The 25,428-nt window shown below is 40.1% G+C and overlaps 2 protein-coding genes across 17 annotated transcripts in view; one reads left to right on the top strand and one right to left on the bottom strand.

Moving 5' to 3' along the window:
• Positions 1-1,129: 1,129 nt before the first annotated feature.
• Positions 1,130-17,961, bottom strand: LOC136435615 (UDP-xylose and UDP-N-acetylglucosamine transporter-like). The gene is made up of 10 exons (XM_066429254.1): positions 17,767-17,961; positions 16,828-16,941; positions 13,643-13,745; positions 8,510-8,559; positions 7,523-7,604; positions 7,136-7,202; positions 6,398-6,507; positions 5,155-5,230; positions 4,503-4,578; positions 1,130-2,989 (listed from the first exon to the last, which is right to left on the bottom strand). Exons 1-10 carry the CDS (start codon positions 17,841-17,843, stop codon positions 2,758-2,760), a joined length of 987 nt encoding a protein of 328 aa, XP_066285351.1. The 5' UTR covers positions 17,844-17,961; the 3' UTR covers positions 1,130-2,757.
• A 46-nt stretch (positions 17,962-18,007) lies between these two features.
• The window catches only part of LOC136435613 (cyclin-dependent kinase 17-like), a 100,652-nt gene continuing 93,231 nt past the window's right edge, over positions 18,008-25,428 (top strand). For all 16 annotated transcript variants that reach the window (XM_066429253.1, XM_066429248.1, XM_066429245.1 and 13 more), the window contains exon 1: positions 18,008-18,186. The gene's annotated coding sequence lies outside the window, so the exon portion shown is untranslated. The remainder of the gene's footprint in view (positions 18,187-25,428) is intronic.

The raw sequence follows: 25,428 nt of genomic DNA, 5'->3' as shown, positions 1-25,428 counted from the left end.
GAGGGTCCAATATGCCATCCTAGATCTATTGGTACCGATGTGACTATTCACTCTATTTGGCCAATTTCCACTATTTTTTTCCAGCCATCCGCGGAGCCTGGTAGAGGCTAGCCTGCTAGGGGGGCCAAACCTACACCACGTGTTCCTTACATCACAAGCTGTCACCAAAAAAGCAAGACCATAGCACGTCCAGGTCAAAAGAAAAAAAGGAAGTTCCGCTGCAGTACCAAGGTCACATACCAGGGGGCCCAAAATTGACCCTTGTCTTCCCAACACCTACGAACATACCAAATATCATCGTAATCCATCCAGAGGTTCTTGAGTTATGCTGACTACAATAGTCCGGAAACACGAACACACACAGACAGACAGACACGCCAAAAACAATATCTCCATTTTTCATGGAGATAACAATATACGACGACCTACGGCGAATAGGACCGCTCCGTAATCAGCTATCATTCCTACTTGTAAAGCACAATCCACGCACCCCTCAAACCCTTTGGGACCAATTATATCTTTAGTTAAAATCCTCCCACACCATAAGGTCTATAGGGCGGTGCCCATCTCCGTTTTATATAGCCCTGGGCCACACTGAGGTGCAATCATGTACCATTTGTATAAAGTTTTTGGTATGACTCCATGCGACTCTTTTTCAGTAGTGTCCTACCCGGGCGCAAACTTGGGCCTTCTGGGTCCTCATAATTTGAACCAGATGTGGTAGGTAAGTGACAGAGGCGCAGACCACTACACCACAAGGACCCCCCCCCCCCGAGAGTTCGACAACCTTTCGTTAAAAACAGAGTGGGCGACAAACGTAAATATCACGGACGGGTTAGCCTGGTTATCTACGGGACGTGAATCAGATTAATTATTGCATGTAGTTTCCCGAGTAAACAACTCTTTTCCTTCCGTTCTGTGGATTTTAAAGGTCAGAGAGGGGATGTGCTGTCTAAATTGGCGAGCAAATATAGATCTGAGAAATGATGGTGACAGCATCCTTTGATAAGCTAAACACTGCTCTCTGTGTGCAATACTAGTATGCAAACCTAGTATAAGTATATAATACCAGCTCAGAAAAGGACAAGAAATAGTCATGCCTTTAAGTATAAGACTTATCAACCGAGGATTGATGTGTTCAAAAATTCGTATTCTCATAGAGCGATCGTAGAGTGGAACTCGATGCCACCAAGTGCCGTAGAAGCATCCTCATTAGATAGCTTTAAACAATGCATACAGTTAGATATGCGATATGCTAATAATATTCATGAACAAGACAACACTATGCTAAATCGCCATACAGCACATTATGTTTTGTTGATCCTTATAATCTCATCATGTTTCTAATGAGGAAACCAAATACACACAAATCCATCTATGTATAGAAATATTACATCGTTGAGAAGTAAAATGGCAAGTGCAAATATCCCTGATCATTTCTTAAGGCTAAGAAGTTGACCCTTTTTTTTTCAAAAATGATTGACCCTTTTTTTCAAAAATGAAAAAAAATACCTTAGCATTTTGTATAAAAAAAAACTTAGTTCCTATTACCAAAACTGCACAAGATATATTGTCTGCCATGGGTAGTATACAACTCTAGATTAGATTGCACCTTGTTTACAAGCATATGTATATCATTATTAACTACAGTGCCTACATATAAATATCATCGAATGATATCATCCAGTTAAAATATCAGATTAGAATCTTTTTGCAAATTTGCCCCAAAACATCAAACTTTCACTAATGTAATCACATTACAATCAAATCTAGAAACAAGGTCTTTCACTTAATTATTTAAAAAAAATCATAGTTGTTAATTTGTGTACCACATGTGTCTTATTGATTTACATATTGCTAAATATTGTAATTCAAAACCAGTACTTCAATTGTACAGGGGAATTTGATATTTGTCTAGACTTACAAATAGAGGTAGGTGTAATGCACAAACTTTCTCCTGAGTATAAATACAAACCGACAACAACCAATATTTATATTAGGTTTATCATGTTTATATTACCAGTCTCTTCAATGATTAAAAACATCATTCTTGTCAAAATTATCTCCAAAAGATTCAGAATATACATGAACAATTTCCTACCTAATAGGAATGGTGATTTCAGGCAAATATTAAAAAGTAGAAATCTTATACCTGATTTCACCTGGAAGACAAATTTGAACTGGTGTGTGCAACGTTAATTATGTCTTGCATATGTATGATAATTATCAATGTTTAATTGAGATTAAGAATTGAATTGCTATCAAAGGTACATGTATTTCGCTATGTAATCTGCACACACACACACACACACACACACACACACACAAACTCAACTACACACACACACACACATACACGCATGTACAAAAAGACATATGTATGCACACACACATACGCAAACACACCACACATGCATGCATGCAAATACAGACACACACACTCACTCACACACCTACACATACACAGAAACACACACCTGCACATACACACTCACACACCTACACACACACACACACACACAAACACATGCATGCACACACACATACGCACACACACCACACATACATGCATATACACACACACTCACACACCTACACAGAAACACACTCACAAGCCTACAAATACACACACACCTACACATACATACACACCTACACACACACATACACACACACACACACAGCTTCACTGATTCCTCATTGTAAAACCTACCACAAATCATTGTGTTGGTACTTCTCATTTAAAATCAGTTAAACTCAATCCTTCTTCTTTGCAAAGCTCTGCCGTATCATATTGTATATGTCCACGAACAGGAGCGTACCACCGAACACGAGCGAGGTCCCAAGCCAGTGGTAGACGGTGAATGGGTTTTGGAAGTAGAAGATGGAGAGGATGAGGCTGACGAACTTGCGTAACGTGATGATGAGAGTGACCGTGAGGGAGGCGCACTCCGTCGTCAGGATGAATACCCCGCGTATACAGATATACGTGAAGGGATACGTCAAGGAAATACATGTATTGTAATAACCGTGTCTTAACAATGAGCATGGTTGTATTTTGCGTGCGTTATCATCATCATCATTATCATCGGTCGGCTGCAACACAGGCGACTGTAAGTAGCTTCCAGTTCGTTTTGTTGCCAGCGAGGTTTGCGATCTGCCCTGGTACAAGCAGACTGCTGTATGCGTTATAGTCATCCCTATATCTGACTGAATACTAGGAATAGCTGTAATTTCCATAGACCAAATAGATGGAAAGGAGCGTTTTTATGTGATGTCATCACTGTGCCCATTGCAATGCATGTTGGTGTCCCTATTCATAGCTCAAGTGTTTTCAGACATTTAAATATCTTCTGACCCTCTCGAATAACAACTATTAAATGTCTACAGCTAAAAAAAAGAATACCAGAAGAATATTTACGGCGTCGTGTAGCGCAAGTGGTAGAGCGCGCGGCTGTCAAACAATGGGACCCGGGATCTAATCCCAGGTTGTGCCCAGAGACATGTCCGAACTTGCGCCCCAATGTTGTGCCCTTGGGAGAGGCACTTAACACGACTTTCCTCACTTCACTCAGGTGTAAATGAGTACCTAGCTCATCTAGGGTTAGGGACGTCCCTCGGATAGGACGTTAAATGGAGGTCCCGTGTTTGAGGAGAGTCACACCATGAGCATGTAAAAGAACCCACCACATCTTTCGAAAAAGAGTAGGGGCATGCCCCGGTGTGAGTGGATCAAAACATTCCAGCCTAAATGGGGTAGGGAATTTCCCGAGCAGCCTTCGTAACCCCTGCTTCTCCTAATGGGTCAGTGAAGTCATGCTTGTCTCGAGCATTGATGTTTCTGACCTAGGGCGAAGAGATGTTGCTACAGTAAGAATTAGTTCAGTGCTTTGATGAGTGGCCCCCTATGGCCTTGCACTGAGCGCGTTCATTTTTTTTTTGAAATTTAAACTTGGGACAACAACAAGGCAGTCAGCACCTGTCTGCTTCACTGATATGGAAAGTGAATAGCTGAAAGTTATCGAGCAATTTCAAAAATCCCTGCTAAAATGTGAAGTATTGTCTTTTTACTTTATTGCAACCAAAGCAATATTAGGGCAACAAAACTGAAATAAAAAATGCTGAAATCTTTACGGTAGTGACATTTACTAACATTGTTTTGCACATTTGCGTAATAACTTCATACATTTAGGATTTTAAAACCGCGCAAAATCATGTCACATGATGATCCCCTTAGTTTTGCGAGCCTACAAAAACTCTGGTCACGATTTTCAGTGTCACTCAGAGATCTCACATCACAACAACGTCATATTTTTGCATCATGGACGTAGCTATGTATTGTGATAGCGTTGTTTGAACTAATCATGTATAGAAATGACTAAATAATTTTTTTGGACTTTCAAAATCCGATTTTTCGGACACTAATATTGCTTCAGTTTCCTTAAATGTGTAATGTATGGTAATCAAATTTTGTGAGTCTAAATAATGATGAAAAAGGATATTGTGTAATACAGTTCATCAGCAGAAAGAACCACATCTTCGGGACGCCGACTTCTAGTAAGGGTATCATGATTGGCTCTGAAATGGAAAACAAAAATGACATGTCCAACCAAACAGCTCCCACCAAAACTTCCATCACATTTATCAAATTTTGCTTTATTAGATGGTTTGTGGAGAATTCTTTGATATTCATCAAGAATAATACAATTTTACAGCTTTTAGGAGATTTTCTGCACAGCAATAACTAACCCTGAGGTACTAGGACAATACAAATACATGCACATGTAATAAGCCAATTCACAGTTCCAAATACACATGTACATTGAGGTTCAAGGTCAAAGTTTAAAGTCCCATTGGATATAGACAAACAATGGCCAGGGGCCTTAAACTTTGACCTTGACCCACAATGCATCACTTCTACACGTATGTTCTTGGAACAATAAACTGGATTATACTATGATGTACTCTTAGAATACTTTCTGAATAGATAATAAAATACAAGATGTGTCACTGCTGTAAAATCAAGGATGTGTTGCCTGACACAGAAATAACATTAACCTTCTCCCTGCTGCCTAACTCTGTAACCAATAGGAATTGGGTGCCAAATGGCTACTTCAGTGTGCTAAAGGTTAAAAAAAAGCGCCCCCTACTCACCACTCTGACTGAACAGGACGGCATGTCTGTAGATGTCTCCTGCTAACGGCAGGAACGCTGGGAGTGGCAAGGCATGCTGGGAAAACAACACCAAGAGCATTAATGGATGCAAAGAAGGACAGTTTTGCACAGAAGGTTCCGGGTCGGAGTTCAAATCTCACCAGGGTTAGGGTCATGACACGGAAATCCGCCGGAAGTGCGTACTGGTCGTCACCCAGATTTCTGCCCCCAATTGCTTTGTGATTGTTTTAGCTGTGCATAATTTTTGGTATCTCCTGAAAAGCCTGTAGGTTGTTGTATTTTTGGGCGTGGTGAAGTTGGTTCGCCATGAAAGCCTTTTTTGTATTAGTCCGCGGCAACGGTGATGCGCTTTTTTTGCCTGATCATTTTTCAGAGACACAATTTACTAAGCTTTCTCAGCATATATACTGTGACCCCAGGAAAACTCTTTTTTTCAAGCAGGTTCGATCAAAAAAGTGAAAAAAAAGAGATAATTTTTGGGTCCAAAACTGACATTTTACCATGGTTTCTAGTAAACTTTCTACCCAAAATAAAGGGACAACAGATGATACCGATAAATACATCGGAAAGCAGCGAAAAACCGCTTTTCGCCAATATGATTAGATTTTTGGTCCTACTTTTCTTGGCGGAATTGTAGCCCCTCAGCCTGAGGGTGTTGGCCTACATACGAAATCGTAAAAAAACTCTGGTACGAGACCAGAAACAAGGAAGGAAGAACGATTTGAAAAGTTGCAAGGGGTTGTGGGGTCGTGTGGCGTAACGGCAGGGTTTGGGGCCCAGAGCCCAGCGGTCCCGGGTTCAAATCCCCTGCCGCCACTGATCTTGTGCCCTTGGGGAAAAGGCACTCAACACGACTGCACACAACCGCAATCGAGATCATGCTTTTTTTTGTATTTAGTGGAAGTTCAATGAAGCTTTTCTATGGTTCACGTTCTTAGCAAAACGCACAGTCACCCATACTCTTCTCGATGAGTGTGTTGGGTTCTTTTATATGTAGAAATTTGACCCCTGAACCTCCCCCATACATGGGACCGTAGTCTTTACCTCCACGATCCAAATAAACAAATGCAAATCTAGACTACTGCGCTGAGCAGGGTTCAAACCCACGCCCTCTGGATCCACAGAATTTGATCTATAAGGTGAATCAACACGGTCACTTAGCAAGAGAGGCACAGTTGAGGGTGAAAAAAAGTAGAAAGATTAATATTGATTCTTTACTTACATTGTAAAAAAGTGCCTCCTTTGAATGTTTCCCATATTGGGAATATAGAACCTCCTGGTAGATGCCCATTCTGGCCGACATGAAGAGCGCAAAGGTCAACATGGCTATACCTGAAAAGGGTAAAGGTCAATACAGATATATGAGTGCGTTTCATCCCTTTTCTTTATTGAAAGACAGGGTTTTCCACAGCGTCATCACCCTTCAGAACAGGCCTGATATGCTCGGTACGTTACCTCCCATACTGGCCCTGCAATTTCAAGCCTGTAAAATCGCTTCTGGCGACGTCACCACCAAAACAGCTTTCAGCCAATCAGAGGGTTGGCTTAAGCTCATCTAGAGCAAAACCGCAAAGGACGCTGGGAAGCTATCAACCAATCAGGTTAAGTCTTACATGGTTACTTTGGGTTCAGGACAAAATAATGGCTGTTTGTGCCAAATAAGTGTAGCTCATTGATTACTCATGAGCGAGTGTCGGTGACCTCGACAGAAGCGATTTTACAGGCTTGAAATACAGGCTAGAGTTCCACAAGACATTGAAGTCTGGACATGTATCCAAACAATATTTCCGGTACAGGTACATAGCCCCAGTGACAATACCTGTATATATTTTCATACATGTAGATGTACATAAACAACAAACAATCCCTGTACAAAAAACAACATTACATGTAACATTACAATGTAACCTCTTGACTATAGCTTAAGTCATCTAGGTTTGCAACAGATTATCAACCCCACCTAGCAGCCACCACAGGAACTCCACAAGCCCTCCATCCTCAGTGTCAACATCTTCCTTTTCAGAACCCTGGACAGAACAAATAAAGATCATTTCACATGAATACATACAAAGCAAAGAATCTTTACATTCCACACAGTTCACTCAACATGAAAAAAATAGATCATGACCTTCAAAATCCTTGACTTACTTTACATGTTATATTAGTAAAAGTGAGTTTCGACAGCGGCACACTCGAAATACATTCTAAATATTCTATGGAAGTCCGTGTGATACAAGTAGAACCCTGTGTGATACGCAAATATCATCAGACGATGCTGAACACCCGTATCAAACATTTTCGTGGACCAGGTATGGCATAAAGTGGTAAACATACATCATGTACTTACCACAGACTGGGCGGACATGTAGGTACATGTGAAGATCCCAGCGGTGATCATGAGGACTGATGCATACTTCATGGGCTTATAACTGTCACAGTACAGAATAAAAGGGAACATATCAGTTATGAGTGTTGCGATTCTCATATTGCATACCAGGTGGACCAGAAAGGATCATTACGTTTAAGGCAACCCAAGCAATATTAGGGCCCGAAAAATCGGATTTTGAAAGTCAATTAATTTAGTCATTTCTATTCATGATAAGTTCAAACAACACTATCACAATGTATCGCAATGTTCATGATGCAAAAATACGACGTTGTTGTGATGTGAGACCTCACTGAAAATTGTGGCCAGCTGAGTTTTTGTAGGCTCGTGAAACTAAGGGGATCATCGTACGGCACGATTTTGCTGGGTTCTAAAATCCTAAAAGTATGAAGCTATTACCCAAATGTGCTGAACAATGTTAGCAAATGTCGCTACCATAAAAATGTCAGCATTCTTTTAATTTCTATTTTTGGCCCTAATATTGCTCTGGTTGCATGAACACAATTTTGTAGGCAAGAATCTGTTCGTTCAGTCAATGCTTGGTTGAGGATTTTTTTTTTTCAAAATGAATTTCAAAAATTTAAATCATCCAGCTTTCTTGTGCAATGTCTTTAAAAATGTTATCACAATTAACAAGTACATTTTTTTTAAATACACAAACAAGCTAATGTAATTGCTTGACTCCTGAAAAGTATTACTCCAGGTCAACGAATTCTTGCCGGAATGCCAGACCTTACTAACATGGTATAGATTGACAGGCGGCGTCCACGGACCGATTCCTGTAAAATTCTGGGAATTCTTGTGAAACGGGCCTAAAATATACTATCAAGCTTGCTCCTGAAGCTTTGCTAAAATTCCAGAGGAAATGCATATAATTATAAAGGATGTTGTAAGCCTAAGGTACTAGCCTAGCCAAAGACAGATCAAATAGTAATATTCTACACTGACCTCTTTTTTAACAGAATGATCCCCAGCATCATGTTAGCAATCAGGGATCCCTGTGAGAGAGAGAGATATAAAACCACATTACACACCAACGTAGCAGTCCAAATTGAGAGCTAGCACTGCACGAAATGGCCTCGGATCCTGACGTATCCTGACGTGATCCGGAACCTAAGATCCGAAAGAATGCGAACGGATCCGGGGCCGTATATTTCTCGGCAGGCTATATGGGCATCCATATATTGGGATTCAAGATACCACTTGCAGTACTTACACAATATGCAAGTGGTACCTTGAGTCCCAATATTTGGATGCCCATATAGCCCGCTGAGAAATATACGTCCCCGGATCCGTTCGGATTCTTTCGGATCTTAGGTTCTGGATCACTTCAGGATACGAGGCCATTTCGTGCAGTGTAGATAGAACCAAAATTACATCCAAAATCCCAGTAGTCTGATTGGCTTCTCTGGGATTGTCATGCCTTTCAGTTTCAAGCCGGTATTACAAAGTCAACGACCTTTGCTTGAATGTGTTGATTTGCAGACTTTCAAAACCTCGAGAGAGTTGCGCGTATTTTCACCTGAAAATCTACCGTGTTACATTGGACGGGGTTCTGTGACCTTCGAACATCAGAGTCAGACGATCCCTCAAAAGAGGACATCAGCCAAATGGCTGCCGAAAATGTCTTTTTAGGCCACACCAGTAAAATCCAGAACCTACTGGGGGATGCTGAAGGCGACCTGAGTCCCGAGGCCATCACTGCAATGGCTACTGATCGGCGGATGTGGAGAGGATGTGTGATCGGCCGCTGCGCGACCGAGCGATGATGATGATGAGTAATTTTTACAGTGGTTTTATTTTCTCAGTTTTCATGACAATTTCCATTTTATTACTACTGTACTACTACAGATCTAGAATTGTTGTGATCGTACCCTTAGTACAAAAACTAACTTTGCACTCCTGCCGAAAAATCAAGTGCCCGCAAAAATGAATTAATTTGCAGTATCTACAAGGGTGAACCAATCACTGAGTCACCTAAATTTTACGGAAATTCGAAACAAATCCATCAAGTCCGAGAGCAGGAACACATTCTATTGGGAATAATTACTACGTTGTCATTTTCCAAATTATGCACATGGGTGTATTTGCCCTTGGCCTAGATTTTACATGAAAGGAACCTAAATGAGAGGTTGTACATTCACTGTAATGAAAATGCATATTGAAGTACCTGCTGTATCCATCATTCAATGTTACTGCCCTAAATAGAGCCCAAGTGGAAGAGTACTGTAATTCACTTTACCTTCACGGTAGCAAAATTCTATGGTGTAAGTAAAATGGAAATTTTCACTGAGCTTTAACTTCACGGTGGCAGCAAGTGATTTACAGAACGGATGTGTGAAGGATGTGTGAATAAATAATAACAACAGGTTTTATTCACGGTGATGATAAGTTCACGGTACAGAGGAGACCGTGAAACCAGTGAACATAAAGTTACAGTGAAAGAAACAAGAATTACAGTAATCTTTTAAGTCAACTCATGGGGGGAGGGGGTACAATTTACATATTAAAGAAAGTATACTTGTAACAGTTTGAGTTTGAGTACTATAGCTAGTGCACACAGCATAGAATATAAGCATTGCCTAGGGCTAAAGGCAATTTAGAATGTATCTAACCTTTTCTCCACAGACCATTATTTTCTGACTGTAAAAAAAGGTTAAGGGGCCATAAAGTAGTGTGGTTAGTGGCCCTGCCACTGGACTAAAAAAATCGTGAGTTTGAATCTGGGTTGTAATCGCTCACTGAATAAGCAATGCTACTGGAAAGGGTGAAGCCGTGGTCCGCTGTTCATTGTACTTGTACCCAGAGAATTTCTAGCCTCCACCAGGCCTTCCTATGGGCGTATGGATTGTAGAATTCATCAGAAAAAGGAATAATTAGCCAGTAGAGTCAGTCCACGGTGAAGATCATATTTTGCCCGCGTAGAAGCCTACAAATGAAACCCTGGCAAATATTATCCCTATAGCCGGCGGTAGTTAGTCTGGAAGAGACTAGAGAATTTCCCCGGTACAATGAACCTGTAAATCCTGTCTGTAGCGTCTGTCTTCTCTGTCATGACCAGTAGAAAAGCATTAAATTAAGTTCACTTGAGCTAAACTGTTTCGAGATCACTTTCCCTTTTTTTTTCACTCTCCATGCCCTCTGGTAACCTGTCCCACTTCCATATATGGTTACGAAACAAGGTTAACAGAGGCCATTCATATTACGCCTCCCAGTAATTTCCTAACCTGTAATCCTACAGTGACAATCCACACATAAATCTGTAATTCTCCTTCCTCTAAAAGTCCATCTATGCTAAGCCTATGGATGGAATTGATGTAATTGTCACGTAGCAACAGAGAATTGAATTTATAACAGTGCTTAACGACACCCAGGATAGAAGATACAACTACCTTTCTTGCAATAGACCTAGAAACACATCTTATCTGTTGTATGATACTGCATTTGATTCAATTTCAAATAACATCTACTGGCATATATACTTCCTCTATAATAACATCTAATTTTAGCAGTCAAATGTGTTTCACGACTTTTTCTCTTAATATTATCAGTAAAACAAGACCTACTACTGCTAGATCAGGGTTGCCTAGTAGGCATTCGCACAAATTTTACGTGATCCAAGCAGCAGTCGGCGGGTTTGGATAAAAAGACTGCGTGTTCCATAAGATTTGTGCGTATTCGCACAGTTATTTGTGTTTTGCATAAGATTCGTACGTTTTCGCACAATGATTCATGCGTCTTTCATAGAATTCATACAAATTTCATAAAATTGGTGCGAATGCTAAGGCACCCCAGTAGATTCACCAAAAATAATTACTCAAGTCAAGCAACTGGATAAAAGTTTGAAACAGTCAGACGTTTCAGACAGCATCCGCTGTCTTTCGTCAGTGACTAAAGAAAGAACTGGCAGAACCAGGTTTTATACCAAAACACCAAAACTCTGATTGTCAATGAAGTGAAGGCAATTTCAAGACAAGTTTTGATCCAGTTGCTTGAGTAACTATTTTTTGGCGTATCTTATTACCTGGATGTCTGACCTTCATCAACGTACCCCAGTAGATTGTTACACAGAAAGAAACTAGAGTTCCACGACCTCATACCTTCGCCAAATGATTTTAACCTTTATGACTGACGCATAAGGAGTGTTCCTCATCAATCATAAATCATACCAGTTGATTGTTGTCTCCACCCAAATAACAGTTGTCCAAAGTATGAGCTTAGCAAAGAAGCTAATGCTCACATTTATCATCAATTATGTAAATTAGGTCGTTAGTAGCACTATTTGATTTAATGATGTTGACATTCACATAACTTCCAAATGCCACAAGTATGAAATTGCCGTCATTTACCAGTATTGTATAATAGTTGTGTCTCAGTAATTAAACAAATTAGGTCTTCATTTGCATATTTTCTATCTATCTACATTCCTCTCTTTCTCAGTTACAAATGTCACATATTTTAATAGTCATATCATGGAATACAGCGAGTTATTGAAATTTCCTCATAAATTATGCAAATCGTTATTTGCATAGTTGATATCTATTCATATTTCTCTCTTCCTCAGTTACATATGTCACTTGTTTGAGAGTCCTATCATGGAATTTGGCTGATGTATAAACTTTCCTCATTAATTATGTAAATTGGATACTGATTTGCATAATACGTATCTAATCCTGTAAATCATCACTCAAGCTATCCACTTACCAAAAAGCATGACCATCCATCAAGCCCTTCTTGAGTTATTCCCTTTCACAGTCTGAAGCAAAACCTGCTCCTGCAGTTCCAGAAAAAGCCGCCAGGGAGCCCAAATCTACACCACTTACTCTCTGTCCAAAGAGCTATCTACCACTCAAAAATCAGTACCATAGCATGTCCAGAACATGAGATATCAAAACAGGAAGTTCTGCTGCAGTACCGTAACAAGCTGCTAAAGGGCCCAAAATCTGATCATTTTCAGGTCTCACCAAGACCTACCAACATACCAAATATCAAGACTATCCATCCAGGCGTTCTTTAGTTATTCTGGTCTTCTACATACATCCAGACATACATACAAACGCTAACCTCTGCATAACCTTCTTGGCGAAGGTAAAAAATGATGTCCTCTCAGAGGATTGCTAGCTTAAGACTTATTCCTATGGTATTCCTTATTTCTAACCCAAGAGTAGAAAGCTGGACTGCTAGGGCTGAATTTGAAGGTAACAGAGCGGGAAATGAGCCTTTCTGGCAAATTACACTTTGGTGGATGGCACTTGTTACAGGGGAGCGGGTTTTCTTTCTAACTGTGCGGTGGATCAATCACAGTAACACTCTACCTTAGGAACAAACGTGCTGCCATCAGGTCTGTATCTGTACCTGAATCACGTACCCAATTTACTCTCACCATTCATGAAACGCACAAGTCCTAGTCTCAAGGCATTCCTTGAAAAGTACCCAGAAATATATGTTGCAGACTTGAGTTCAGATTTGTAGTGTGAGAAGTAATTCTTTAGGAAATACAAATATTGTTTTTTTTTCAGACTTTGCCCAGCAGTTAAAAGTTATTGTTTGCTAATGAGTGGGTCTTGGTCTTGGCCAGGCTTTTAGCTAGGATCTATAGACAAGGGGTCCGAAAATTGGGGGGGGGGGGGAATGCTGTGATGTGGGGGTTAGATGTGTTCTAGTCAAATCATACTTTTAGCAGACCATTTTAAGCACTAAAAACTGTTTGTTCCCTCTCTGTCTCCCAATGGGCTCTATGGATTAACAATTTCCTGGCATGCCAATCAGTTTTCATGCTGTCCCAGTGTCTGGTAGGACTAAAACAGCATCAGTGACACTGTAACACAGTAACATGTGTCTATAATTACCAGGGAAACAGGGGTCCTCTGTGCATTCAGCTGAAAAACAGGGCTTCCAATTTCCTTGTAATTTTAGTATCATGCGTCCAATTGACGCATGGACGCATGCCTAGCTAAAAGCCTGGTCTTGGCTGGAAACTTTACTGAAATAAAAGAAATGTTAAATTGCAACTTAGAGTATACAGACTTGAATATACGCAAAAGTGTGAATCGGCCCTTAGCAAGCAGGAGATTAACTCACCGCTCGGAAAATCATGTGCAGAGGCATGGGGATGTTGAAGTTCAGGGCGTAGTTATTCACCACACTGACGGTGAAGAACAGGGTCACCATCATCGCATACTTACTGGAAAACAAAGTGGTAGGAGCACCAAGTTAAAGGTTGTCTCAAGTAGGAGCAATTACTGTAAATCGTTAAATATTCGACGTGGTTGCATGTTCATGGTCTCTGCGGTGACCTCACTCTAACCACATGGCAACAACGTGTGCCATCTTGTAATGCGTCACTATGTTTTTTTCCAGCAAAATGCAAATGGGAAAAATGCAAATGTTTCACACACAGACAACATGTAGCCGCCCTCTTATTGGTCGAGCTATTGATCTAATTTTGATGGACAGCCATGATTGGTCTATTTTAGACCACAGTTACGAGCAGGTAGTAATACACAGTATACTGTACATAATTTGATTAAGTATGTCTTGTGGGGACTAAATTTCACAGTAGAAAGGGAAAATAAGAAAAACTAACACCCATATTTTACGACTTACAGTAATAAGCTGACACAACTTTCTCTTCCATAATCATAGTTACCATTCATGAAAAGATTCCATTCTCCCCCCTCTCACAACGTTGAAATAGCCCTAATCAGAAACCAGCCAATGGGAAAATTACACGTGATTGAAAATAATTACGTTCCAGCAGCCATTTATAACATTGGGTCATTTTCCTTTGTCCACGGAGATATGATTCTGTCTGACCTTGGGCGAAGATACAATGACCTTGGCTTTCGTCCAATCAAAAACCTTATTACACAATATACACCATCTCTTACTGATGGATGATGGTTTGATAACATTATCCAAGCGGACTGATTTCAACTTTTGTGCGCAAAGATCAACACATGAAACTATAATCCTGTGGAATCTATAAATACTACCGGCAGTTGGTCAACTGTAATTAAATTTGTAAGCGCCGTTTGAAAAGAAGTCGGTGATCAATTTGAAATCTGCTTGCTGTGCGGATATTGAATAAAATCCTACTTTTGTCCATCCTTTTTATTGATTTTTTCCCCTGGTAAGTAATGGCTTCTATATCTGTTATATGATTTAATTTTACAAAGTCTGTCTGCAATTATACTGAGCGAAAAGAAAATCACAGTTAACACAGGTAAACATGTTTCTTGCAACACAATTTGTAACTTTTCTTCCTTGGCAGTCGGAAAATAAAAGTTACGATGAGATTACCGTAAATTCATATATTTTTGAGGGAACTTAAATTTTGTAGTGTTTTAAGATTGCGGTTCAAACAAGTCTCTAGTGCCGTAGAATTATACAATGGAAGTAAAAGTCACAGGAATTTGTAGTGGAAAGGTTATTGCAAGAAAGGGGAAAATAAAAATGCTGCAATAATTTCTTGATTTACAGTGTGACTTGCAGACATTGCGATATACATTTCAAAGCTTCGAAGCTTAGCTGGCTCAAGTGCTTAGGGTTTAAAATTCCTCTGCTCAAATTTAAAAGAAAACTAACCTGGCTGATCCTTATTCGTTGCACGCTTACTTTCAGGAGTAACACTACAATTCAAGGGGGGTGGGGGGTGGTGGGGGGGTGTAAGTCATCCATCAAATGCTAATATTAATTTTGTTTCCTGCCTGTTTTAAAACTTAAAGGTATGGTATCAACATATCCTCTGACACGCAATTTTTTGTACTACAGTTAAAAAGGTTTTATCAGTAGAATAACCGGCACTCTGGGAGCCAGACTGAGGATCTGGTCGTTCATTTGGCGGCCCAAGACACTAAGCCCAACGACCTAAAATTAGCACTACTGTGGAGTTCTAGCCCGAGAGAGTTGGGTACAGTAAAATCAATTTATCATACTGTAAATCTTGAATGTTTGCGGCAGTTTTATTTTCGTAGTGACCTCTCCACTCCCAGAAAAAAAACAAGAAATTCCGCTTCCTGTAACTATGACGAAAGAGTTATGAAAGTGCCGCAAATCGTAAGATTTTGCCTTTTTCAGAGTATGTTTCTGCAGGCCTGCAAAATCAATGGGATATGGAAAAAAACAGGACAGGACAACAACTGCTGTTCAACTTCAACTGAATTATTCAAATTATTGCTTTTTCATGATGAATAAAAGAATTGTTAGTTGTTACACTGTGTTCTCTCATTCAATTTGTGTCCTAACATGTGTCGTCGACTATTATATTTCAAATCTAGGCATCTTGTTTTCTTGCGGCCCTTCTTTTTTTTTTTTTTGCTCTCACATTAGATTTAGGGTCTCCAAAGGACGTCATCCATAAAAATTACTTGGTGTAGCCTTAGATGAATTCTGGCCCTTTTGCATTGATTATACAAATTAGGAATTCATTTGCATAATTGGTATCTGTTGATGTCATACTTGCCATAAACTACACATGATACATGCATTTGACTAATTTGAGTCTTGTAATGGAAAACACTGGAAATATAGATTCTCCTCATTAGTTATGCAAATTAAGTCCCAATTAGCATACTTTGCACATCATTGTGTGCATCTCTGTCTAAGCTACCTGCATACTAAATATCATAGAAATCTGTCGTTCCTTTGTTCCGTTATTTTCCTTAGAATATTTTCACAATAACACCCCTGCAGTTCCAGAGCAAGCTGGTAGGGGGCCCAAACCTACATTACTTTTTTATTACATCACAAGCTATCAGCCATCTAAAGATCAAGACCATAGCACGTCCAAGTCAAAATATACAAAAACGGCAGTTCTGCTGCAGTACCAAGGTCACATACCAGGGGGCCCAAAATCGACCTTGAACTTCGGCTTCACAACACCCTCCCACATACCAAATATTATTGTAATCTATCAAGAGGTTCTTGAGTTATGCTGACTACAGTAGTGCGGAAACACAAACAGACAAACAGACAAACAGACACACCCAAAACTATATCTCCATTTTTCATGGAGATAATAACAATCTATAGTGATTCAGAGTAAACAAGGTTACATACCAGGGGGCCCAAAATTGACCTTGAATTTTGGCTTCACAACACCTGCCCACATACCAAATATCATCGTAATCCATCAAGAGGTTCTTGAGTAATGCTGACTAGAGTAGTCCAGAAACACAAACAGACCCAAAACAATATCTCCATTTTTCATGGAGATAACAAGTGTGAGATCATCTTAGTCAGTTAGCAATAACATTTTCAACCACCTGATGGGAATAACCGGTTTCTTGCGACAGAAGTTTGTGGTGAAGAAGAAGCCGTCCACTGCGATGACCAGGAACTGGGAAAAGGTGACGATGTTCCCTGCGCCTGGATGCTCCCTGCACAGAACATAGCATCAGATTTGTAGTTCACAATTACAGTTGTATGTTATGAACTGTAAACATAGCTGATTATTGCTTCAAAGGATTCAGAGTCTTGCTATAGTCAAGTGGTTGACTTCACCTGGGCAGGGCAGGAGGGGGTGGGGGCACCCTGGAGGAAGCGACATGGGGGATTTTACTGATACCGAATATTGTATGTTATCTCCCACCCCAACATCTGCGTTCCTCTTCTTCGTTCTTTGGAGGCATGTCCTTTATCAAACCTCTTGCACGCACGCCTTAACCACTACGCTAAAAGGTCGCGACCAGTTAGCCTGGTCAGTTGGAGGCGCTTGAACCCCCACTGTTTCACTCCTTAAGGTTAAGGGCACAAGTAAAATGAAAGAGAAGAGACTTCGGGACATTGAGGGCATAACGACACGTTACAACTGATTAGGAAGGATGTTAAGTAAATCCTGATTAAAAGAAGTGCCCCCTTCCCCACCACCATAGTAAACTAACTTGCACCAGAGCAGAATGAGCACATATTTGATTTAAATATCATTTATTTACTAGGAGTAGGAGGGTGTTGCTGCACTCCCCTTTCCCAAATCTTGATAACTATCTTAAGTAACGTTAGTCCTTCAAGTCCTTCTTTCGAGAAAACCATAACTAGCTACAACGACGTATCTTGTTTAAAGCCTTCATTTCAATGATTCTTATATCAAGGACATTATGTCCTTGTTCTTATCCATGGACACCAAAACTTCATGAAGCATGTCATGGGAAGTTGAGTGTGGGAGGGGGGCGGCCACGTAACTTGCATCACTCCCTAATACTTACGTAACCAGTAGCTCCAGGAACACCACATTACTGCAGCACCCGGCGAAAACCAAGGCGATGGCGATTCCAGGATGCATCCTTTAAATATATTTCAGTCTGGCTTTAAAAATCAAACTTTAAACGCTGAAATAACCTGGTAAACAGTGAAGAGGCCGGCCGGCTGACAGCTGACTAATTGGTTCAGGAATGGAGCGCTCTGATTGGTCAGCTGGGTGTAATCTAATTACCCCGCGAGGCCTGCTGGGAAATTCGTCAGCCAAGGCAAGAAGAAAATGGAGGCGATGGTGTAAGTGACGGAGAGGGCTGTGGTGACTTCAGCGGGCTCAAACGCGCGTTTCCCGACAAACGACTTCGTTAGAACAGCGCAGATCGACGGAGAAGGCTCCATACTTTATCCGGGCGGAGTTACAGAGCGATCAGGTGCGTTCTTCTTGCGTAAATGTGTCCGTCTTCTCGGATGACAGATTCTTTTTTTTTTGGCGATGTGTGAGTGTATATTTTTTTGGAGACGATGACCTCGGTAGAACCGCCTTTCCCGTCTGCTGCTGACCAGTCCACGCGTTTGGCTTCACCATAAGATGTTGGACTACCAAGAAAAGACTATTAACAAGCTAACATGTCCCTAAGATCGCCCTCAATGTCTTTTCCCGCACTACAAATCAATGACGTCTGGTTTTAGTTCAACACTCAAAGCCAGTTATTTGCACACCCGCAAATGAGGTACTGTATTTTCTAACCTTTCTTATATGATTTTTTCCGTAAAGTGCTTTGCATTTTTCCTGACATTCATACCCTATTTAAACCGCTGTGTATTATACAATAAACTTCTAGTATATCGTACAGGCGTGGTAAATGGAAAACCTTTTTTTTCCAAATACTGAACTCCTGCCTGCATTTTAATTCGACCGGCTTGCTATGGGACCTTCTGACCTCAGTATAAAGAGTGCCTTTATTTTGGCATAAAGCAGGTCGGATTCCTGAGTTAGGGTTGTGTTTCACCCGAGGCGTTCTTCTTTTACTCCCATACGTCAGGGTAGAGGGTAGGAAGACCTCGGCATGTCGTCTTGACCATGTAAACAATGCTAGATCGTCCTTAGAATTCTCTACATTGTTCTGTTGTTGCAAGAGTCAAGCGTAAGGGGGGGGGGGGGGATTTTTCCTTGTACTTCCGGTTTCTTGGGGAAAGCAAATCTGTTGTGCAATGTTTCTCTCGAATATGAAATAAGAAAAGTTTTGCTGAAAATTTAGATTCGAATTTGATTGTCATAGTTTCAGGAGTAACTAATAAGCTAGTTCGGAGTTGCTACTACGCATGTGCAGTGTCAAAGGTGAAGGCCCCCGCGACGAAAACAAGACCCGTCTGGGCGTTGTTATGCAAATCGAGACAATGTAGAGGGGAGCACTGTTTCCGTCGCGGGGCCTTCACCTTTGACACTGCACATGCGTAGTAGCAACTCCGAACTAGCTTATTAGCTTGTACTTAAGCTTCCCCTGACATCTATGTAAGTTTTTTCTTTGACCTGTATTTGATTTTGAAAAAAAGAATACTGTAAATGCAGAAATGTTCGCAGTGGTTTTATGTTTGCGGTTTTCGCGGCGACCCTTTTATCGCGAAGTTAAATCCACCGCAGACATTTTTGTCCAATACTGTAGCACTATGTGACTATATATCGCTGCCGCGAACTTTAAACCGCCGCGAACACTCTATTTCTTCGCCTTAGCGCGAAATAAAAACCAAGCAAACTTAAATGCATTTATAGTATTGTTTGCAAGACAGGGCTTCAAATGAACTTTTGGGAATATTTTGCAATCGTGCGTCAAACTTTGAAATTCAAGCACACAGAAAAGTGGGTACAGGATTATCATGTCGTCAAAACTTAAGTACTGCCTCTGTTCTGAGCTTGAATCTGTGTCTGAACTTCAATAGCAAACATCAAAATTTTGCCATACATACATTCAAGTAATACAACAAAAGTTTTACAGTTTTTTTTTTGGGCACTGAAATGTCAAGAATATTCTGTATACCAGTATTACAATTGTATCTTTAGGTACATCATCATCATCATCGTTACCCCCCCCCCCCCCCAGATACCCCGCGAGGGGCAAAGTGGGGTGGGGGAGTAGGTCCCAGGGTGGCCCAACACAAATGTCTAGGTGCACTGGTGCACCCACAGAAATTAGGCGCACAAAAGTGCATGATATGCCCTGCAAGATGTGGGAGAAAATGTTAAGATATTTTGTGCAATGTTTTCCATATTTCATTGTGTACATTACTTTTAAAAGATGGGTGCATCATTTTAGTAGAGTTGTGTATAGGGCAATCTGATAAAAGTATTCAAAAGACACCAAGGAAACCATTGAACAGTGCTGGGAATGTCTTCATTAGAATACGTGGCATGTTCAGTGGTTAATCAGACATACTTAGCCCCAATGTGCTGCTAAAGATACAATCGCAGGACAACAACCACCTCTTAGCAAAAAAAAACAAAAAAACTGTGGTACCAAGAAGGATAGAATTGTCAAATAAACTGTTGGACGTACCCACTAGTTAACTTAAAGGCAACCAAAGCAATATTAGGGACCAAAAAATGGAAATAAAAAAAATACTGAAATCTTTATTGTAGTGACATTTACTAACACTGTCTAGCACACTGTATGTGTAATAACTTTATACTTTGAGCATTTTAAAACCGTGCAAAAATGTGCAATACAAATCCCCTTAGTTTGAAACTTTCGCGAGCCTACAAAAACCCCGGCGACTTTCAGTGAGTTCTTACATTACAACGACGTCATATTTTTGCATGATGGATGTCGCTATACATTGTGATAGTGTTGTTTGAACTTATCATGTATAGCAATGACTAAATAACTTGACTTTCGAAATCCAATTTTTCGGGCCCCAATATTGCTTTGGTTGCCTTTAAGTATCTAGTACCAGCTCAAATAGTCATGCCCTCAAGCACCAGAGTTATCAACCCAGAATTGATGTGTTCAAAAATTCATTTTTCCCTAGAACTGTCGTATTGTGCAACTCGTAACCACTAAGTACTGTAGGAGCGTCCTCACTAGATAGCTTTAAAGAACGCTTACAGTCTGGTGTGCAAAAGAAAGGTGTGACAGGCCGTTCGGTGTAATATAACCAGCTGCTGCTACAAAACTGGTGTGTTACGCCGGATGGCGGTTATACTGGCTATATAGATACAGATACAGATAGAATTCTGTCTCAAGTTTGTGTACAGGCACGCATTTTGTAAAAAAAGAAAACAAAAAAAGTCATCTCCACGAAGATGTAGGTAGGCAAAAGTATAACCTTTTATAGCTCATACAGTCTTGGAAGGTCATTTGTTTGTTTGTTTGTTTGTTTGTATTGCATATTTATGTCACCTCAAGGTGTAACACACTAGATTTGTACTGAAGAGTACAAGCTGCATATTCCAACAGATTTATTTGATCCACTCACACTCCTACTCTTATTGACGTTTGTAGCGATAAATGGGAGCTAGAAGAAAAATGCAATATTGCCTTCCAACGTCTGCTTGGAGATTATCAAAGAGCAACTATGAATAGTTGTATTGGTGCTTTTTTAAAACATTCTCCCTGCTGCCTAACCCCATTACCAACCCAAAATTGGTGCCAAGATTTGCAGAAGGTTTAAGTATACTACACAATGCCACCAATACCTAAGCCTCGCTCAAAAAGATGCAAATGATGAGATACATCGGGGACAGCTGTGTCAAACTGATTGGATGTTGAGTCCGGGAATCAGTCCTATCCCTCCTGCAAGCAAATTTCATTACAACGGGTTGAACAGAATGATTGAATCCTTTCCAGAGGCATGATTATCAAAAGAAGTGCCAATACTACTATGATTACCTATCCTAGCATAAGGGGACTTGATATTCAAAAGAACGCCTAGCAGATCTTTAAAAAATACATTCTAAACATCTATCGCATTGATACGTACTTCCGTAAGGTAAAAGATGGTCCGTAAATGCATATTTTGGAGGCAGGAAGGTGAATGTTTAAAAGAAGAATGCCACAGGGTTCAAAAGGTCATAGACAATTGGCACAAATCAACAAGACATGCCAAGGGGAATTTGGCCTTTTAGTGATGAAGTTAAACTCCTTTCATCAGCTTTACTGACAGTAGAAGATACGTGCAATTGTTGTATCTTTGTATATACATGTATGTTAGAAATTCACCTTGGTTATACACATGTACTGATGTGGTCGTATTTAGTGTTGTACAATCTTTTGCATTTCAACTTTCAATTTCTCAAAATCGCTTAGTATGAAGAAAGAATTGATGGTAATTTCTTTGACTAAGGATTACGCATACTTAATGTTTTTTTTAGAGAAATACACAATAACACATGTGATTTCGTCCCATACTCTCGTGATAGCTCGGTTTATCACTGCGCAATTTGGCATTATGCATTTCAGAACAATATGGTTTGAAAAGTGAACGATTGCATAGTAAACCTGTTTTGACAGAAAGAATGAACATTTTATTGATGTTTTTGGTTAGGTTAGCATTATAAATGACCTGGCTTGCGTCAATGGTAAAGAGGGGCATGGAACTACATTGTACAATACATGACTGTTGGAGGGGAGGGCATGTAATGCTGGGTATGTCATCAATCAATATATACAGGCCGCATCTGTCTGGCTTTTATCACATAGGAGACAGGGGCGTCCTTTCACAGGGCTTGGTTTCTGAGATACTGTATGTCATGAAATATTTGCGTTGATTTTAAGTTTGTGGTTTTCGTCAAATCATCATGCTGTAAGCATAAGCTCAGTCGTGTATTGTGTTACTACCGTCGTTTCAGCGGTCAATTCAAAGATGCCGCAAACTCTTGATTTTTGCCATGCTACAAAATGTACTCAATTCATACGAAGTGGCTTTGATTGATTTGAATTGAAGGGGGGTGTGACTCTGAATGATATGATTGCAATGGTTTTGTTGAATTTTCTTATAGATGAATCTTGATCTGAAAAATATGAGTTTTACTAAGACGGAATATCATCAAATTTATAACATGAATTAGTCAAATTTCAGTCAGTTTGTGATGAGTGTGAATAAGAACAACTATGGTTTGATCTTATTTGTAAAACTATGACTTGTGTCCCCAAACCATGAAATTGAACAAATAATCAGGACATCATCTATCAATGTTTCCTTGTTAACAAAATGAATTAAATAAAAGTTATGATGGATATGAATAATCTTGTTGTAAACTGTAGATAAGGGCACTGAATTGTCTCAAAATCAAGTCATAATTTTCCTATAAAAAATTACTATTAAATGCATAACTAAAAGTAGAAGCATACTGAATATCTGTTATGTAATCTACAAAATGTATGCCAAATCAGAAAGATTATGAGAACAAAGGAATTATCATAATTTTAATCTGTTTCAAGTGAATACCTCGCAGTTGACCGAAAGTGACACCCTCTGCGATTTGTACGCGGGAAGATTGATCACTCCGCTAATATCGTATTAGCTGGGTTCACCCCTGTTGTAATGGGGCCACCTGAAATAGAGGTAATATTATTTCTGCTCCCGCTATATTACTATATTACAGACAGTACTGATTGATATCATTCCACTCACATTTCTGCCTCATATACTCCAAGACCGTAAAGTCATAGCTGTTACTGTAAATGTATTTAAGTTCGCGTGGTTTTTATTTCGCGCTAAGGCGAAAATGGAATTTGTTTGCGGTGGCTTTAAGTTTGTGGCAGCGCTATAGACTAGTCACTCACTGCTAGAGTATTAGACAAAATGTTTGCGGTGGTTTTAAGTTTGCGGAGAAACATAGCCACGAAAACCGTGAAGATAAAACCACCGCGAACATTTCTGCATTTACAGTATATGATGAGGGCCAGCATGGGGGTCCAGACTATACTTTTTACTTGTGGGTCTGCATGGAGGTTCTGAATAGGCTTTGATTTTGAAAGGGATACTATATGCTTTACTGTATGCTAAATAGAATTTTAAAAAAATCTTTCATACACATTACGCAAAATTGCTGACTTTAGGCGCTTATTATGCAGAACAGAAAACTCATGTTACTTGTGGGTCTGCATGGGGGTTCCGAATAGGCTTTAATTTTGAAAGGGATCCTTTGTGCTTTACTGTATGCTGAATAAAATTCTTATAATGTCCTTGGTCGCAGACACTAAACGAGCTACCTGTAGCTTATGAAATGAACAGTACTTGTAGATGTAATAAAGTAACCTCGCAAAACAGCAGGTGGCCAACTGATCATTCGGCCGTTCCCTTTTGTGAGCCCTAGAAGATGATAAAGGCAGAATTTAAACCTTGTGGACTGCTGTGATCTGTCATGTTAATTTGGATAATAGCGGTGCAATGAGAGAAATGTTTCTATCTAATTTGTGGAAATGGTGGTTGCAGGTAAAAGAACCCAACAGCCAACACAGTTATCGAGAAGAGTAGGGGTGACCCGGTGTGCTTGGCCAAAAACGCGAGCCGTAGCAAAGCCGCATTGCACTACCACTAGCTACTTGAAAAAGCATTATGCTTCACCTCAAAATCAAAGTCAAATGAGGATGACTTGAAACGAAACAAAACGAACATGGTTGGTTATAATCTGAATCTATTGCTACAAAACTTCATATTTTAATACATCAAACAAAGTACAACACTGGTACTTTTTCTGACACTTACATGTAGATTTAAGAACATTCTGTATAATTAATAGTGTATGATAGTACCTTTACCCTCTAGCCTATTAAAACATCTACCTGGTGCAATGTACTAGTGCACCCACAGTCAAAATTAGGTGCACAGCTCCCGTGCAATGGCCTAGTGTGTAGAGTGTTCCGGCCTTGCATACGGTAGGTCGTGAGTTCGATCCCCGGCTGGGTCATACCAAAGACTTTAAAAATGGTATATACCGCTTACTCAGCTTAGCACTCAGCATTTGGGAACGAGTATGGAAGTTAAACACACACCACTACCAGTGGACTAGCCCCCTGCTGTACTGTAGTGACTTGCACAAAGTTGTGTGGCCCAGGGCTGCCGAAACGGAGATGGGCACCGCCTTATGTATCGTCTGGTACGGGAAGGACTTTAACTTCTTTTTTTTGACTCAATTTTGGGTGCACAAACTTTAACTTCTAGCCCTGTGTGAGTGGATCAAACCTTACATGTACAGTAGAAAACTGGTGTGTTTTGCCTAAAGGTAGTTTACCGGTCATGCGATAAAATCAAACAAACAAACACAAACTCTCTGCCCTTTTTTGGCATGGCCTTCTTTCATTTTCACAAGGTCACAAGTAATTGTTGGGGGAATCACAGGAGTCAACAACGCATTTCTGTTGTCCTTCAAAACACAAAGAGGCACTTAATTTTGTTTAGCCCCAACAATATGTTTTAAAGAGGTGTCTGGCGATAAGCCGGCAGTCTTTGTTTGGATAAGTACAGAAAGGAAGTCCAGTCAGCATTTCAGAATGTGACATTATCAGTCTTGTGATCTCTAAGATCAGACGGGATGTTTCCGTTTTGGTACTGTAGCAGGAAGGACATGTTATTGAGACACAGTATGTCTTGTCAAGCAGTTACAAACTTTTCAAAATGTTCAAAGGAAAAAGAAAGGAGAGTATTTCTTATTTCGTTGATGAAGGTTAGACATC

This window comes from Branchiostoma lanceolatum, chromosome 5 (genome assembly GCF_035083965.1).
Source record: "Branchiostoma lanceolatum isolate klBraLanc5 chromosome 5, klBraLanc5.hap2, whole genome shotgun sequence".
Lineage (NCBI taxonomy): Eukaryota > Metazoa > Chordata > Leptocardii > Amphioxiformes > Branchiostomatidae > Branchiostoma > Branchiostoma lanceolatum.
Note: the sequence above shows the minus strand (reverse complement) of the source record. Positions and strands in the feature narration are given on the sequence as shown.

What these genes read in the sequence shown, in the direction of transcription:
- LOC136435615 (XM_066429254.1), bottom strand. Translation starts at nt 17,843, where the DNA reads ATGCATCCTGGAATCGCCATCGCCTTGGTTTTCGCCGGGTGCTGCAGT. An exon ending in AAACCGGTTATTCCCATCAG is followed by an intron (nt 13,746 to 16,827) that starts GTGGTTGAAAAT and finishes TTTGTTTTCCAG; the next exon opens with TAAGTATGCGATGATGGTGA. An exon ending in ATCATTCTGTTAAAAAAGAG is followed by an intron (nt 7,605 to 8,509) that starts GTCAGTGTAGAA and finishes GTACTGTGACAG; the next exon opens with TTATAAGCCCATGAAGTATG.